Source organism: Lissotriton vulgaris, chromosome 1_2 (genome assembly GCF_964263255.1).
Source record: "Lissotriton vulgaris chromosome 1_2, aLisVul1.2, whole genome shotgun sequence".
Lineage (NCBI taxonomy): Eukaryota > Metazoa > Chordata > Amphibia > Caudata > Salamandridae > Lissotriton > Lissotriton vulgaris.
Genome location: NC_141686.1, coordinates 127383183 through 127399947, shown reverse-complemented (window position 1 = coordinate 127399947; position 16765 = coordinate 127383183). Strand labels below are relative to the sequence as shown.

Genomic DNA, 16765 nt, shown 5'->3' with positions numbered 1-16765 from the left:
TCGACCTCTGTAGCCAGGATTGCCTTGCCAATCCCGTGGACCGAGGAGTAGCCACAGGAAGCTCCCCCATCCCCACTACATCGCATCCACAGCATCTTCGGCATCCTGTATCCATTGCATCAGGATCACTTTCATAGGAGTCTATTGCAAAGAGATCAAAGTGCCTGGAACTGACTGAAGATCTGCTTATTCCTCGTTTCTGGTTCGTTAAACTTGCCAGTGCTTGTTTGTGTTAAAATAAAAAGTGCATATTTACTGTACCTTGTAAAAGCTGTCTCTGTAAAGCTCTCCAGTGGATCTTTTGTGTTTGGTGTCTAAAATACATAAAAATACAGTCTATTTCCATAAATTGGTGTCAGATTTCTTGAGTATCTTGTGTATTCTGCAACTGTTTTGGTGCTGTTTTAAATGCTTTTCTTGTGTTCCTTTGTGTAAGCCTTTTTGCCTAGAGCCGCAGCAACCCAGGTTTGAGCAAGTGGGTTTAGCAAATTAAACTACTGGTCCTAAAGGAATTGGGTAATGTATTCAACAGTTTGGTCACTCAACCAGACCATATCATACAATACCATTTTCTCATGCCTCCCTTTACCATTGTGCGTACAGGGAGGTTTTGGGTCCGAGAGAGCTGACCAGCCTGGACCTCAATAGTTGCGAAACAGAAAAAAGTGGCTAGCCAGACTGCTTTGAAATACAATTATAACCCACACAGCCAATGAGTGCTGCGTGGCCAAGCCATTGATTTAGCAAAACATTTATTTTTAGTTTAAAATCAGATTTTCAAAGTTCATAAAAACATGACATCAAAGGAAAACACACCGTCAAAAACAGTCAAATCAAAGGCAAAAACGAACAATTGTGTGCACCATGAATACAAGATATACAGACATGAAAACTGAATCTTCAAACATTCACAAGACACCAAAATGCAAATTAGAATCAAATACATAGAATCTAAATCAATTGTAAATAAAGAACATATAACGTGAAAAGGCAAAACAAGACCAGTCCTTAAACTAAAATACCAGTGGACAGGCGGAATTCAAGGTGGGAAAAACAACTGCCTGCCTGTCCACAAAACCTGTGACTAAGTGTTCTGTCTGGTTGCACACAAGGGCCCACGTCAGTGGGGTAAATTGATCCGAAGTTGCACACTTCAGATAGTCCGAGACAGACCTAGGCATCTGCGCACACTCTTAGGTTAGTGCGACACGAGGGCCAAAATGAATGTTAGTGTTCCAGATGCATAAGCAATTGAGCACTCAGGGCAGTGGGATTTGACTGTATACCATGCAGGGGATATTCCAGTCTCAGGGGTCCTCCGCTGAAGCAAATTTTTTTTTTGTGGTAGGACTATTTTCATTATCAAATTTTGCACCTATAATCCCAGTGTGTTCTTTTATTATCAAAGTAATTGCTAGGGTAACAATCCTGCTTTTTCACTGCTTCCATTTTTATACTCCACCCTAATGCTGCGTTGTCCATCTTTCTTCTCTCTGTGCAGCTATTTTCGGAAGGGGCATTACTTTGGCTTGGCCTGCTTCGCCAACATGCCAGTGGAGAGCCAGCTGGAGCGCGGCGCACGGATGAAGTCTGTGGGGATCCTTTCACCTTCTTACACACTGCTGTATCGCTACATGAACTTTTTAGAAAACCAAGTGCAGTAAGTACCACAATGCTCTTATGTCTCCCATGCGTCACAGTTGTACAAAGTGTCTGTTCTCAGATTCCTTGGCACTGCTAATACCATGTTTGTGCTGTATACTTTCGGAAGTTACGTGTCTGGCACTTAGCAGTGCTAACTTTTGCCAACGAAGTAAATACTCCTAACAGAGTGCCACCTTAATTGATTTTGCTCTGCCAAACGGGGAAGGTATGGCACTTTTATTTACTTTTCATAATGGCAAATAAAGCAAATTCCTAATAACAAACAATCCTTATACATGTGAAAGCAGGCACGGGGCATCTCATCATGGTTTGTAATAACTTTAATATTAGATTGACAGCCATACCTTGCATTTGAACATTATCAGAATTTTGCATGTTGGGCGATGGTCTAATAATGGGCAATATTGTATTTAAATTTTCTCCCTCATATTTGTAATGCAATTGTGCCAAAGCATTAGCTCGGTGTTGCAATCTGTAGCTTCATCTGCAGATTTGCAAAGGGCACACATGACGTTCCCAAATAGGTACAGAACTGCTGCGTTTGTGTCCAAATTATACCCCTTCCCCTTTCTACGCGCTAGGTGTTAAGCTAAATGGTTCTAGGACTGATACATTGGAGAAAGTTAGAGGGTCTCTTTCAAACAAGTGAAGATCAGTGACATGAACTCTTTCTGAAAGCATGGCTGTGTGGCAGGATCCGTGACTACTGGGTAAATATGTTTGGAGTATGTCATATCTCACCACTATGCATTTTACAAGCTTAACATATAGTTCATGTTGCTATAGTGCCTCCACTCTGTCTACATAATGATAATGAGCCGAGACTAATAAAACATAGCAGTTCAATAGAGAAACCTTCCCATGCTTTTAATATTATCTTTATTTGCGCAACCACAACTGCTTACTTGCATCATTGCTGAAAGCTTATTTATCAGCTTTGGAGTTTTCTTTTCTTTTTGAGCAGTTAACCAAGTTTGTCAGCTATTTTACTTTGACCTGTCTTGCAGTAGCTTTATTCCATCCCATAACCATTGAAGGGTTAATATTTTGTCTACATGAGCTAGCTCGCCAACATTGAGAAAGCTGTCCCTATCAATATATCTTCCTACGCCAACAACACCCAACTCAACCTCTACATATACAAGGCCTACACCTAAGCAAAGTTAGAGTGCATGTCAAAAGTCGCCCTCTTGATTAAGTCCAACTGCCTCAAACTCCACTCCGGTAAGAGGGAAGTAGTACTCTCTGGGAAATACCAAACTCTATGGTCCTCAGCCTGGGGCCATCAGAACGTATCCCTACTCCAACCCGTTGCAGTCAAACCAGGAATCTAGGAATCGTGATCCATAACCAACTATTGTTGACCATCCAAGTCCACTCCTGTTTCCAAACCCTCAAGTTACTCAGGAAAGTATTATGGTGGTATTAAGGTGGCTTCCTCTCAGCATTTGCTGAACAGTCATCCAAGCACTACTAACCAGCATGCTAGATTATGGAAACTCACTTTGACACTGAATATCCAGCCAACTCGTGAAGCTGCTCCATACCAAGCCAAATATAGCAGCCAGACTCGCACACAACCTCCCGCTGCACACCCATACCTCCCCCACCTCCGAAACCTCCACTGGCTCTCCATACAGAAATGTGCATGTCAAATTATTCTCTTGCACAAACAAAGCACTACACAATTTAGGCCCCACCCACCTAAACAACTGCATCAGCTTTCACACCCTAACCAGACACCTCCGCTCCGCTAACAGACTTCTCTCTAAGGTCCCATGTATCTAAAGAGCCAAAGTGGGCGGCAGCTCCTTCTCATACCTGGTGTCTAAAGCCTGGAACGTACTGCCCCCTTCACATTGGGCTCACTAGCTTATTCGTAGAATTACAATGCCAGGTCACCCTCCTCTGTGAGATGCACGTTACAAGTACATTTAACGTAACCTAACATGTAAATAGATATTTAAAGGCATCATTAGAACAGTTGAGAAGCAATTCACAATTTCCACTTCGTCCACAACACACAAGCCAATACTAATGATTTAATATTTGAGAGGGTCATATGAATTGTTTTGGTGATGTTCTATAACCTAAGTAACAAAGCATAACCCACATCAAACCTAAGTATTTGGTTGTTAATTATCTGTATCTCTATTGGAATTAGGGGAGTTATAGGAAGAGCTAGGTCTACTCTACACTCTTCTCCCCCGCCCCCCCAACCGAAGAAGGGTATCTGGTGCTTACGTGAGGGTACGGCTCGCGTAAATATTAAAGGCTTCAATAGATTATGTGGCACTCACAGGGTTTGCTAGGCAACGCCACCTTTTTATGAATGCAGACCGCCCCGCCAGGCAATCGAAATCGTTGCCTGTGGCGATTCCGTGGCGGACGGTCTTTGCGTCCGTCACAGTCTGGATCCGTGGCGGGGGGGGGAAATCACAGTCCGCTGGCGTATGGCCCAACACCCCACGGCTGGCGGTGGCATCCCCTTGGGCACTATCCATATTTCAGATCCTAATATCATGCATTTTCCCAGTATTCTTACATAACCTAAGAACTTGCATATGATAAGAAACTTGGACCAAGACGCATGTCTGTTTAGTGTCCCAACCTTCACCAAACCACCCACTTTGAAGTGTAAAATACCGGTGTCAACTTCTTTGTCATATGTCTGCTTCCTCTGATCTGCTCTCCCCCCCCCCCCCCCCCACCTCCCAAACCCAGTCATTTGGGTTCTCTGTATACAATTTTCCCCATGACATTCAACCAGGAGAAACACATGCTTCATTTTCTTCCGCAGAATAACTCAAAAGGTGAACAGTCACATGCGGTAGGCAAACACCAGTTTCTTAAACTGTTCTCGCTCCAGCATTTATTCCTGCAATCTGAATTACCTCCTTTGAAAGACTTATTAAATCACTCTATGACACCATTTCTGGACTGTAACATGCACATTTTTCTGTGCTCCACACCACGCCATGTTTGTGTAAAAACTTAGCAATTTCATGCGAACAGAACTGCCCCCCATTGTCAGTGATAATGAATTTGGGTTAGACCTTGCCAGAAACCACTCTTCCAGAAACATTACAACATTTTTCAAAGCCTGTCAAGTACACACTTGACTTCTGCTCACTTAGAAAACAAAACAGTCAGCATGAACAAATATGGGATAGCATGTTTGTTCCCATTGTATGGGACTAAGTAGGTCATTGAGTGAAACTCTAAGCCAAGGATTTATAGAAAGCCAGGGTATATAGGCGCTCAGCTATATGACGCAAATTCAAATAGAAGTGAAGTTACTTGGTGCTATTAGGAGAGGGGATAAGCCCTATAACCCCACCATCTGGTTGGAATTAAGTACATCAGTGGCCACTTACGCCCACAGAGACTCTGCCATGTGCCTAATTTGCACTGTTTGTATTTGTATTTGTATTTGTACTGGGTTTTATATCGCGCCAGCTCACCGACAGGTCTCAAAGCGCTACTAACCAAGTGCAGCAACAAGAGGCAGATGACTATAGAGATTCTAGAATACCAGATACTAGGAAGTAAATGCGTCTTTGAAGAGTAAAGTCTTCAAAGACTTCCTGAAGAGGAGAAGGTTGGGCTCTCTACGAAGCACCTCCGGTAGCTTATTCCAGATGATCGGAGCCTGAACTGAAAAGGATCTGCCTCCTTTAGTTGCCAGCTTGAAGCGTGGACAGGACAGCAGAAAGGAACCGGAGGATCGTAGGGCGCGCTTGGGTTTGTATAATTCAAGTCTCTCTTTTATATAGGCTGGCGCCTGTCCATGGATTGCTTTGTGACAGATGCACATACTCTTAAACTCAACTCTTTGCACCACCGGCAGCCAGTGAAGCCTGTAGAGCAAGGGGGAAGCATGAGTCCGCCTTGGTACACCAAATATCAGGCGTGCAGCGTCATTCAGAGTAACCTGAAGACGATTGGATAGATTTTTTGGGAGGCCAAGATATAGCGCATTGCCATAATCAATTCTCGACACTATTGTAGCCGAGACAATGGTTCGCAGCATATTCCATGAGAGTAAGGGAACGAGCTTCCGCAATTTCCTGATTAGGTTGGTACAGGAACCAACTACAGCGGACACTTGGTTAGCCATCGAGAGTTCCTGATCAATCTTCATGCCGAGGCTCTTAACGCTAGGACACGGTCTTGGAGTGGGTCCGAGTTCTTGTGGCCAAAACAGATCGTTCCAGGGAGAGGTCAAGGTTGAAACTACGAGAACCTCTGTTTTGTCTGGGTTGATTTTCAGTAAATTGGACGACATCCAGTTCACTGTGAATCGTAATATGTCTTGGGCCGTGGACTGAGCCGATGATGTATTGTCGATACTCAGCAACAGCTGAGTATCGTCGGCATAATTAAAAACTTTACAGTTCATATTTGCCAGGGACTCTATCAATGGCTGCAGGTACAAATTGAATAGGAGTGGAGAGAGCGCGGAGCCCTGCGGGACTCCGCAAGATAAAACACCCTCACCGGAGACCTGATCTGCAACCTGGATTCTCTGCGTCCTCCCAGATAGGAAGGCTGTTAGCCATTCGAGGGCTCGCTCTCCTATCCCGAGCCGAGCCAGTCTGCCCAGAAGCAATGCATGGCTGACAGTATCAAATGCAGCTGAAAGATCTAGTAATATCAGGGCACTTGGATTTTTACTGTCAGCCATGCATCTGAGCTCATCCAGTACAGACAACATTACCAATTCTGTGCTATGGTGAGCACTGTTGGTTTCTTAATTTTTTTAATGCAATTGCAACACTCAGAACATTCTCACACAGTTCGCTTAACTATGACATCTAAACTAGGCCACCAAAAATCCTTTGTGATAAAAACTTCTAACCACACATTCCTCACCTTTTTGAATATTTCTAAGGTGTCAGGCTGGACACAGGAATTCTTTTATAGTATCTCTGCGCGCCGGAACGTGGTGTCTTGCGGCTCTGCACTGATTTTGTTTAGCATCAGAAATGACGCAAGAGTACATTTTGGTGCCACTTCCGCATGCTGATGTCAGTTCCTTTCTTTCTACACCATCAAATGTGGATCTGGAATTCCCTCATCTTTGAGACACTTTTACCTGATATTTTCAACCAAATTTTATCAAGGGATGTCCCCTCCTAGAACAACAGTAGGGACTGTAGCAACTAGATGGCTGTGACTGAGCCCCACCAGGTATGCTTGTGGCATATGGAATCCAGCCATGACTCCAAGACCTGCGGAGACTGCAGGTTGATGAACCGGTATACCATCAGGGAATGCAAGATGAAAAGTGAAGTCACCAAGCATAAGACACAGCGTCCGCACCACTGCAAGTCCCACTCCAAGTCTTGATCCTGTTCCCAGAGCCGCTCTAGAAGCTAGTCTCTGTTGCGCTCCAAATCTTTAGGTAAGCACAAGAAACCTAAGAAGCCAAAGCAGAGTTCCATTTATCAGCATTCTCACTTGCCAGGTGGAGTTTGTGAGCGGCACCAATATCCCAGGCCCGAAGTCTGCTGACTTCGGGGCTGGTTCCGCAAGTGGTTCCAGTACGATTTCCAGGGCCTTCAGCCATGTCAGACCATGTAGAAGAGTTCTGTGTAGCTACACTCCGGCTGTTCGGATCTATGCCGCCTCCCTAAGGCTCACCTTCTGGCTCCATGAAACCGAGTGACCTTCTTCCTAGATTACCGCCGGCGGATTCACTCTCGGCGCCAGCAGGACCCTTTGAGTTGCTTCTGCCCTAGACTCCTCTAACACCATACTTGGCACCCACCATTACGCCAGGCCTAAGTGCACCAATGCAGACTTTGTCTCCTGCATAGATGGACTCCATTAAACTTTCCGACGCCGACTCTACACCAGTCTGACTTTGACCAACGTCGTAACCAAATCTGGCAGAGAGCTTTACATTAGCTTTACCTCAAGGCAGACAGCATTGACGCCACTCTCTCTTTGGAACAGATTCAAATAATGATGATGACCATGCTAATAAGTTTGCTATTCTAGTGGGCTTGATAGCATACCAGTATTTTAATTTATTTATTAACTGTACAATTAAATAAAATCATTATAGTAAAAACCATAAAACGAGAAGGTAAAAGAATGGTCACAGTAAAAGTTAGCGGCATCAGTTAACATTTGGTTGATGTACCATCCCCCCTCCCCACGGCACCCTCTAGATCAGCCCACTAGATCAGCCAGTGCCTGTGGTCATTGACATGAATCCTTGCACAAAGTTTCTGTGTGAACCTTGGTAATTTCTACTTCAGTAATCTATAGGCTAATCTCCTAGGCCCTTCAATTGGGAGCCATAGATATGGTACAGTCTCAGTTGGACGGGTGAGTAGGTGCAGGGCTCTGTACTTGTTTAGGGGAAAGCTGCTTTATCCCTCTTATTGTGCTGGGCTGTGCTGGGCACCATGGTTTGATTGTGTTTATTTGCGGCCTTTAAAGCAATCCTAATCTGATGAGTACATTTCCCCACTCTTGCCAAGGTCATCGTGGTTGTTGTAGAAAAGCACAAGGCTGAAGCTTCGCTACATGTCTTGGTTCCCTTGGTGATACAAACTGGGCTAAGAAGTCGTCGGCGTTTGTTCCTAAGGGCGGGGCAGTAGCATAGGAGATGTAACCAGGATTCCCTCATGTAGGAGCACAGTCTGCAGTTTGTGGATTCCCCTTGTGGGCCCATGCAGGGTTAAAGTCGGTGATTCCTAGTATACATAGTCTCGTGGAGAGAATTTTGGTTCGGTCTTGTGGTGTCATGGCCTCGCTTAGGTAGGGTTGTGCCACTCAATTAATGCCTCCTGTCTGCTAGGCCACTACAACCATGCCCTTTGGGACTCAGTGGCATAAGTCCTCCCCGGGTTACAGGAAGACCTTCACCCTGGCCTGATTGGTTGTGGCTTGGATACCACTGACTCTATGGTGTAGGCCATAGGCACAGATGTTGCCATTTGGTGCAAAGCTTGGCTCTGATCCGATGGGTTCTTGTGCAGCATCCAGTCCTTGCTAATGAACGTGACGTTTGATGTGACTCTTCTGTTTGGTGACAAGACTGACTCTGCCCTTGAGCGCTTCAAGGAGAGTAGGGCTACTGTTCACTCTCTACGCAGCCTCTCCAGCAGCAGCAATTCCACATGTCCTTTTGTGGCTTTGGAAGAGGCATTACCTACAGCCATTGTTACCCTTTCTTTTGTCCCCGCTGCATATTCCGCACAACAACTGATGGACGGCCAGCTCTTCATTTTGCCACAGAAAGTGCTAGCCCGTTTGACCAAAGTGTCTTTATGGATGCCAGAAGTAGGAGGTAATTGATATTCCCGCTACTTTCTAGTGCCCAAGAAGGGTGGGGGAAAGTAGGAGGGGGGTCTTCGGCCCATTTTAGATATGAGCCTTCTTAATCTCTTCCTCCAAAAGGAGAAATTCTATATACTCACCTTGGCACAAGTCTTGTTAGCCCTTAATCTTGGAGACTGGATGGTGGTTTTGGACCTGCAGGATGCTGATTTCCATATCCCTGTGCAGCTGGCCCATTAGCTCTACCTGTGGTTCGTTATTGAAGAGGAGCATTTCCAGTTCCCTGTGCATCCTTCTGGACTCGCTGATGCCCCTCGGGTGTTCACAAGTGATGATGATGGTGGTGGCAGCACACCCTCAGAGTTTGGGGGTGCCAGTATTCCCTTACTTTGATAACTGGCTGTTGAAGGGGGGCTTACCCCAGGCATTTCACCACCTCCAAACTACAGCGATCCTCTTGTCATCTTTGTGGTTTACTATAAACGTGGTGATGTCACACCTGACTCCTTCTCAGATGCTCCCCTTCATCCGAGCCATTCAGGACACATTTCGGTTTCGTGCCTTTCCCCCGGGAAACAGTCCAAAACATTCTAATTGTGATCCCATCTTTCAGCCTCTGTGCTAAATTTAACAGAGGTCGGCTCTGAGGATGCTGGTACTATTAGCATCCTGCTTGGCGAGCATACCTGGTGCCCTTTGCAGGCTCTACAGTCGGATCGGAAGTCCCACTGGGCGCAGCATCACCGGAGCCTCACCAACCACGTTCATATTTCCAAGGAGACTGCTAAAAAATCTGCAGTGGTGGCTACTTGACTACGATTGGGTCAGTGGCAGAACCCAACTCTTTCCCCCCAGACTCAACAGTGGTGATCGATTGCATTGCTTCTGGATTTGGGCACCCATCTGGGTGAAATTGATCAGCGATAGCTGAACACCTTTGACCTTTTCCCAAGTACTGGCTAGTGTCGTCTTGGTAGCCAGGCATCCCTTAGTAACAAATGTTTTTTTCTGTTGGGATAAATATGTAGTTCGGTGCGGCACTTCCCAAATTGACCTCCTTCAGGCCAAACTAACTAACGTCTTGTTAGTTCTGTTCTTGCCCAGTAAGGCCTTTCTCTTGGCACAGTTAAGGATATCTTTCGGCCCTCTCGGCCTGCTTAATGGTGCCCGATCAGCCTTCTTTATTTAAATCACCTGTTATGTGTTTTTTTTAAAGGGGTGCAACATATGTTTCCCCACTTCTCCTTTTCTGGTGCCTCAATGGGACCTCATCCACCTCCTTATTTATCTGATCTGTACTCCATTTGAGCCGCTCCACAGTTGTCCCTTACAGCTCCTTTCCATCAAAATTGTTGCCATTACCTCACCTCGGCATGGCGTGCGAGTGAGCTTCTGGCTCTGTACATTCATCCACGTTGCACCACCTTTTTTACCTGACAAGCTGGTGCTGCGTGATATGAAATCCTTTCTCCCCAACGTTGTGATGCTGTTCCATGTTGCTCTATCGCTTGGACCCTAAGAGAGTGTTCAATTTCTACATCAATCTCACCAAGGACCACCTGTTGGACAATCAGCTCTTTGTGGGGTTCGCTGAATCAAACAAAGGCAAGGCTGTGCACAAGTCTACCATCTTGTGTTGGATCATACTTTGCATCAAGATCTGCTACGCACTAAGAGCAAGCTGCTGACACTGTGTCCGCAGCAAAGTCCCTGTCCTAGACGTATGGTAGGCAGCTAAGTGGGCATCCGTCCTTATGTTCGTGAAGCACTATTGCCTGGGACTCTTTGCCCACACGGTCTTGCTGGACTTTCTCATATGAGTCCATCCACAGCCCTCCTACTGTTGGGAACTGATATGGCATGTATTCAAAAGATTAGGACTCTGCGGCTAGAAGTCTCTGTAAGAACAACAAGTTATTTACCTTTGGTATCGCTCTTTCTGTTAGAAACTCATGCAGCCACAGATTCCTCACTGACCCTCCAATCCTCTCCATTATGTGTATAGACCTCCACTATGATCCCAAATCTAGGCATCTACAAACTGTCTACCAACTTGCTATTGGGGCTCCTCGTCTGGGGGGCGCAGACAGTCTTTGAAAGCAATTGAAAACAGCGCTAGAGAGAAGCAGCTTTATAGGCCCTGCACATCATTTCTGGAGTGGACCAGCGTGCAGAGCTGCTATGGAAAAGTTTCCGGATATTCAAAAGATGAGAGATCTGCGGCGAGATAGTCTCTATCAGAAAGAGCTTTATCAAAGGTAAGTAACTTATTTGTCTGACTCACTTTTTAGTTTTGCCGATAACCAAATGTCATGTACCTGGTACTTCCATGAGCTTCTTTTATGGATTGTGGAGGGATTATTCTAGTTACTCTGAACCGCAATCTATGCCTCTCTTATTTCCTCCTATATATTCTAGGAAGGCCTCAACATCTCATCCTTATTTTTCCTTTTTTTCAATCACGTCTCACCTTGTTGATACAGCTTTCAAAACACTGTTGTTGTACAACTCCATCAGTCACAACACAAATTCATCTCCATGAACGCATCCAACTCACCCAGATTCAGTCAGTTTTGCTCAATGCAAAGCAATCTCGACAATCGGGTGCATCATTACATATGCAAGGTAAGTATTCCAACACAAAGGAGAGTTCTTGTAAATCAATGACCAAACAACGATTCCATCAAGCTCCTTAATGAATATTTCTCGCAGTGGCTTATGGATTTTTTTATACCACCGTGTCACCTCACAAAAAAGTCCTAATTTCTCCAAAGCCCAATGCACAGCAAGGACCTCTCTTTCTCTCCATAACCAAACCGCACAGACACAGCTCTCTCAATGACAGGCTTGCAATCACAAATGTTATCTTTTCTCCCGGATACCTCTGCATGAGCACAGCACCAATTTGTTTTATGTTTGCAAAAGCATGAAGATTCAAAACGTTCTGTAAACACCTCTTAGTCTCCAATAATCTCCTACTCATCTGACCACTTATAAGGCACACCCTTTTTCTAACAACCACCTCATTGCTTGCGTTCTCTTGGCCAGACCTGGAATAAAGGGATTTTTAGAACTGAAACCTACTAAAATGAAATAGCCCCTCTATTTTTTCACTGTCAAAGGCATTTTGCTTATGGCATCCACCATTTCCTCCTTTGGCCGTACTTTTCATGAAAAAGGTTTAACTCTGCCTCAGCCTTTCATTGTGTTCCTCCCACACCAGCACATTGTCTTGATACCATCTTGCACTATCTGTGTCTTCCAGCAAATCTTCAATTTTCTGTAAATAAAAACTGGCACCAAACCAAAAGGAATAAGTCTTAACATTATATATACACCAAGTGGTGTGATAAAGGCTGCCAGGTCCCGTGTATTGGTGCATACGCACCTCTTTCAAGGAAAAAGCCACATCCACCACCTCCTTCTTAAGTGCCCTTAACTCAGCAAAAATGCGAATCTCATCATTGCCCTTCGCCACCACAATTAGCCCCAACCACTCACTTGCTTCAGGTGGAGGAATCACTGTTTCCGTCACTAAATTATCCAGTGCACCCCAGCCGGTAACCTTCTAACCTTGGAGACACAGGGTTTAGTCACATCCTATGTGACAATATAAAGTTTAAAAATGGCATCCGATCCCAACCCAGAAAACCTCTGGCAAATCACCAACCACATGCATACAATCGACATCGATCTCTCCTTCTTTTGGTGTCCTATTGGGGGTCTAGGTACACCCCTATCTCCTTCTGCCCTGGCTGTCGCAGAATATCATTACCTATTACAGACACAATATTTATTTTTTTGCTTTTATACCCAATCCTTAAATTCTAGGTTGCTTTAAAAATACCACAGCATTAGAATTTCTTGCCCACCATAGCCACTGGGCTTCACATCCAAAGCATTTAGGTCTTCAAAATTCCCATTTGCATTCTCACCAGCTCACATGAGTTTGAGTACTAAGTGCTGCACAGCTGCAAAACAATTTCACCACAACTGTGACATCATACATTTTCCTTGATGGTGTCGAAGACCTATAACACTTCATAAAGTGTCCCTTTCTTCCAAATCTGTAACATCTGGCCTTTAAACTTGGGCAATCCTTAGAGCTGGCCATGTGATATTGCTGAACACACCTGTAATACATACTTTTCCAATTTTCCATCAGTATCTTTGTACCAATACTCCCTTTTTTCCTGCTTTCTCCTTTGCTCCTCTGTTCCTGAGCTTTAGCAGTGGAATCCTTCAGAATTCCTGAAAGATGCTCATGTATGCTCCACCCTATTTGCAATCCGTAATACTTCAGACAAAGTGTGCACATCCTTAATCATAGTTCAACCGTAGCCTCTCATCTCATACAATGATGTGTAGTTCCTATAAATCTATATAGGATCTGCACGTTTGCACAACATAGACTGTGGGATTGGTGTCCAGACTGATTCCACACCCCCCGACCGGGTATGTTAGCCTGTATACCAGCTAGCTCACAGTGCCACTGTAAACTCCTCTTACCAAGAAGAGAATAGTTCTTGGCACCTATCGAACATGACAACACTGTCCCACCTGGGATCGTGGCAACAGTATAGTACTTTTCGCTCAGACACTCGTGCTCACTTTGTCTCAGAGAGATACACAGAATAAACGGTGGGGATTTTATCAATAAGCATTTATTGAGCCAGCATCATTCTAGTGTTAAATAGGTGTGCAGAAACAACCGTAAGACAGACGGAAATAAATGATTATAAGCACCTTCAGAGTAAAAGGATGGTAGATTTCTACCAATGTGCTAAAACAATAAATATATAGGCAGGTATATAAATACATATCTGATGGAGACTACTAGCCGCAGGTTACTTCATGTAGAATTATCCCCAGGCGTGAGACTGGATCCAGAAAGTTTTTTGCCACAACATCTCGGCGTGCCTGGGTGGGGCAACCTCACGCGACTCCACCCAGGCGTCGTCCGTGCACGTGACGTCAGCGAGGTCACATAACACCCGCCCCGGCGCGCCTACGTCAGTTGTTTTTCCTTTTCCTCGTGCAACGCGGATATTCCTTGCTACGGACCTGTTTCGGACCCCTTTTTTCTCCATTCTTTTGGTGGAACAGGGTGCGAATGCCTTCGGGCTTCAAAACTTGTGCGTTTTGTGGGTGTCTTATGTCAGCGATGGACCCGCACCTCATTTGTATATGGTGTTTGGGGGGTGGTCACGGCACTGCCGACTGCGAGGCCTGTCGACAGTTATTGTCGAAGTCGCGGCGGGAGCACCGCGTGAAACTTCTTTCGGCGCATCTCTCCAGGTTGACATCCTCCCCTCGGTCTGCTTCGTCGGACGTCTTTAGGTCCGGCTGTGGTCGTCGTCCTCACCCATCTCCGATGCCACATGAGTGTCTCTCCCCAGTGGGTAAGTGTTGCAATTTTTCCCCCGGGGCGTGGACTCCCCGCGTTTCGTCCTATCCACTGTTCCCCGGTGTGGAGAGTCCAAATGGAGACATACGTGGCGGCTTTGCAGGCCTTGCTGATGTCTCCTTTCCCTTCTGGGGCGTCGGCGGACCCCATACCTTGCACAGGGCCCTCCATGGCACCGCCAGCTGCTCCGGCGCCGACTGGTTCGGATCCAGGCTTGGAGGGTGTGGCTCTGTTGGGGTGCGACTCTGTGGAGGTTGGGCCGGCGCCGCCCCGGGGCAGCTCCAGCTCCCCGGGGCGGTGTGGCCGGGAGGAACCTGGGCCGGCGAGGCCAGAGGGTGCCAGCACTCTGCCTCAGGCGACGGACTCTACGGCTTCGCGCATGGGTTGTGCCGCGGATTAGTCTGAGGACGCTCCTTCTCCGGAGGCGACCTGTTTTTTGGTGTCCTCCTCCTCCCCGGAGACGGGCCGCCGTGTGGTGTCTTTTTCACTGGCGTCGAAGGGCGGCTCTCTGCCCTTCATGAGGCAGAGGTGTTCGTCGGAAGAGCGGCAGGTTCCTCATTCGTCGGATCCTTCTGACTTCCAGGCCTGGCCCTTGCTCGCCCCGCTTGGCCTTGGTTTCGGCCGCCTTAGTTTACAGCCGTCGCCCACAGAGGAGCTGTTTTCCCCGCCATGGGCCCTATGGAGGCAGGTGCGGCCTTCGCTCACACGGTGTCCACAGCTGTGGGCATCCTGCATATGGGTGACCCTGTGGCTCACTTTCTGGCGGACCATCTACTGGAGGTCCTCCACCAGGGCTCTGGTGGGAGGGAACTCTTGCTTCCCTTTAAAGGTTCACAACTTTCTTCCTTGACTGGGTTTGGAGGCGCCCTGTCTCAGGGGATCCAGTGCTTCAGCATCTTCTGCACCGTCATCTCGCAGCGCCGCGTGACCCTTCTGCCTTTCACTCCACCCTTCTGCCTCCAGTGCTCTTTTGTGGACTGCTTTTCCCTCCCTGCCACCACTGCAGACTTCGCCGTCCCGAGAGGACCATTGGATGGACTCTTCGGGGCGCAATATGTTCTCCTCGACCAGCGTTGCCCTGCGGGCCCTAAACACCTTGTGTGTGCTGGCTCGGGCTGCCTCCTGTTTGTGGGACTCTGCTGAGTCTCTGAGATCTGCAGTGTCCCAGGAGGGTGCTCAGGTGGACTTACGGCATCATGATTTGGATGGCCTGGAGCTGGCGGCGTTTATTCTCCACTCCGCCCTGGATATTTCAGAGTGTTCTGCTGGACCATGGCTTCCTCGATCGCTCTCCGTCACCATGCCCCTTTATCGGGTTGGGCGTAGTAGGTTTACTACGTGTACCATGACTTTACGCATGTTCCTTGCCTCTTGGGTACGGGAGTGGGAGGCTGTCTATGTGCTGACAGGGTGGCTGCGCAGGGCTCTGCTTGCTCTTTCTTCTTTCCTGTCTTTGGGTTCTACGGTGTTGCCACCATTCTGTGTGGTGTGGTTAGTCACAGCTTCTTTCCACACTGTTCCCATGCTTCCACAGTTTTTTACCTGGTGATTCCGCGTTGTGGTGCGGAAAAGTTTCAGAAGAAAACTGACGTAGGTGCGCCGGGCCTTATGTGGCCTCGCTGACATCACGTGCGCGGACGACGCCTGGGTGGAGTTGCGTGATGTTGCCCGCCCCCGGCGAGCAGGGATGCTGTAGCAAAAATGTTTCCAGATCCAGCCTCACGCCTGGGGATAATTCTACGTGAAGCAATCTGCAGCTAGAACCGTCGCTACCAGATACATCATTACCGAAGCTAAGTAACTCGTACAACCATAATAATGCGTACTCTGCGATGCCACCCTAACTAGATGTACCTAAGTGTACCTAGCATGTATATAGGCGTAGAGCCAAGAATCCCCCTAGGATGAAGCTAACCACATTAGCTGGTGCGAGAATGAAGGACCCCATCTTGTTGCCGAGATGGACACCCCTTGAGGGATGTCCGCCAACTGTGTGCTGGAGTGTCTGCGTGCAGGAACCTCTGTGTTTCTGAGTAAATGTGTCAGCTTGAAATTCTCCTCTGCCTGCCCCAGCAGAGAAATTGTGTTTATATACCCAAGGAGGTACCCTCAGGTTTTACCTTGCTGTGTCATGTCGGCTGAGGATGCCGAAAGGGATGACCCTTCTACATAGTTTTCTATGCAGAAGATGGTAATACTGCTGTGATTCTGAGAATCCTCATGCATTATAAATGAGGCTTGTTTTCTGGGAAAAACACACATGTTCGAGGCATATGAGCTGCAGATCTCACACTGAGCATTAGATCGCCACCTGATATGTTATGTTATGTTATGTTATGTTATGTTATGTTATGTTATGTTATGGAAATTTATAACTAGCACAGCTGCTCCAGCAAA

At 46.7% G+C, this 16765-nt stretch overlaps 1 protein-coding gene across 1 annotated transcript in view; it reads left to right on the top strand.

Annotated features, from left to right (window-relative positions):
- DENND11 (DENN domain containing 11) overlaps positions 1 to 16765 on the top strand; it is a 245055-nt gene that overhangs the window by 61050 nt on the left and 167240 nt on the right. The window contains exon 3 of the mRNA XM_086952971.1: positions 1502 to 1660. Within this exon, the coding sequence (XP_086809097.1) occupies positions 1502 to 1660 (159 nt within the window). The remainder of the gene's footprint in view (positions 1 to 1501; positions 1661 to 16765) is intronic.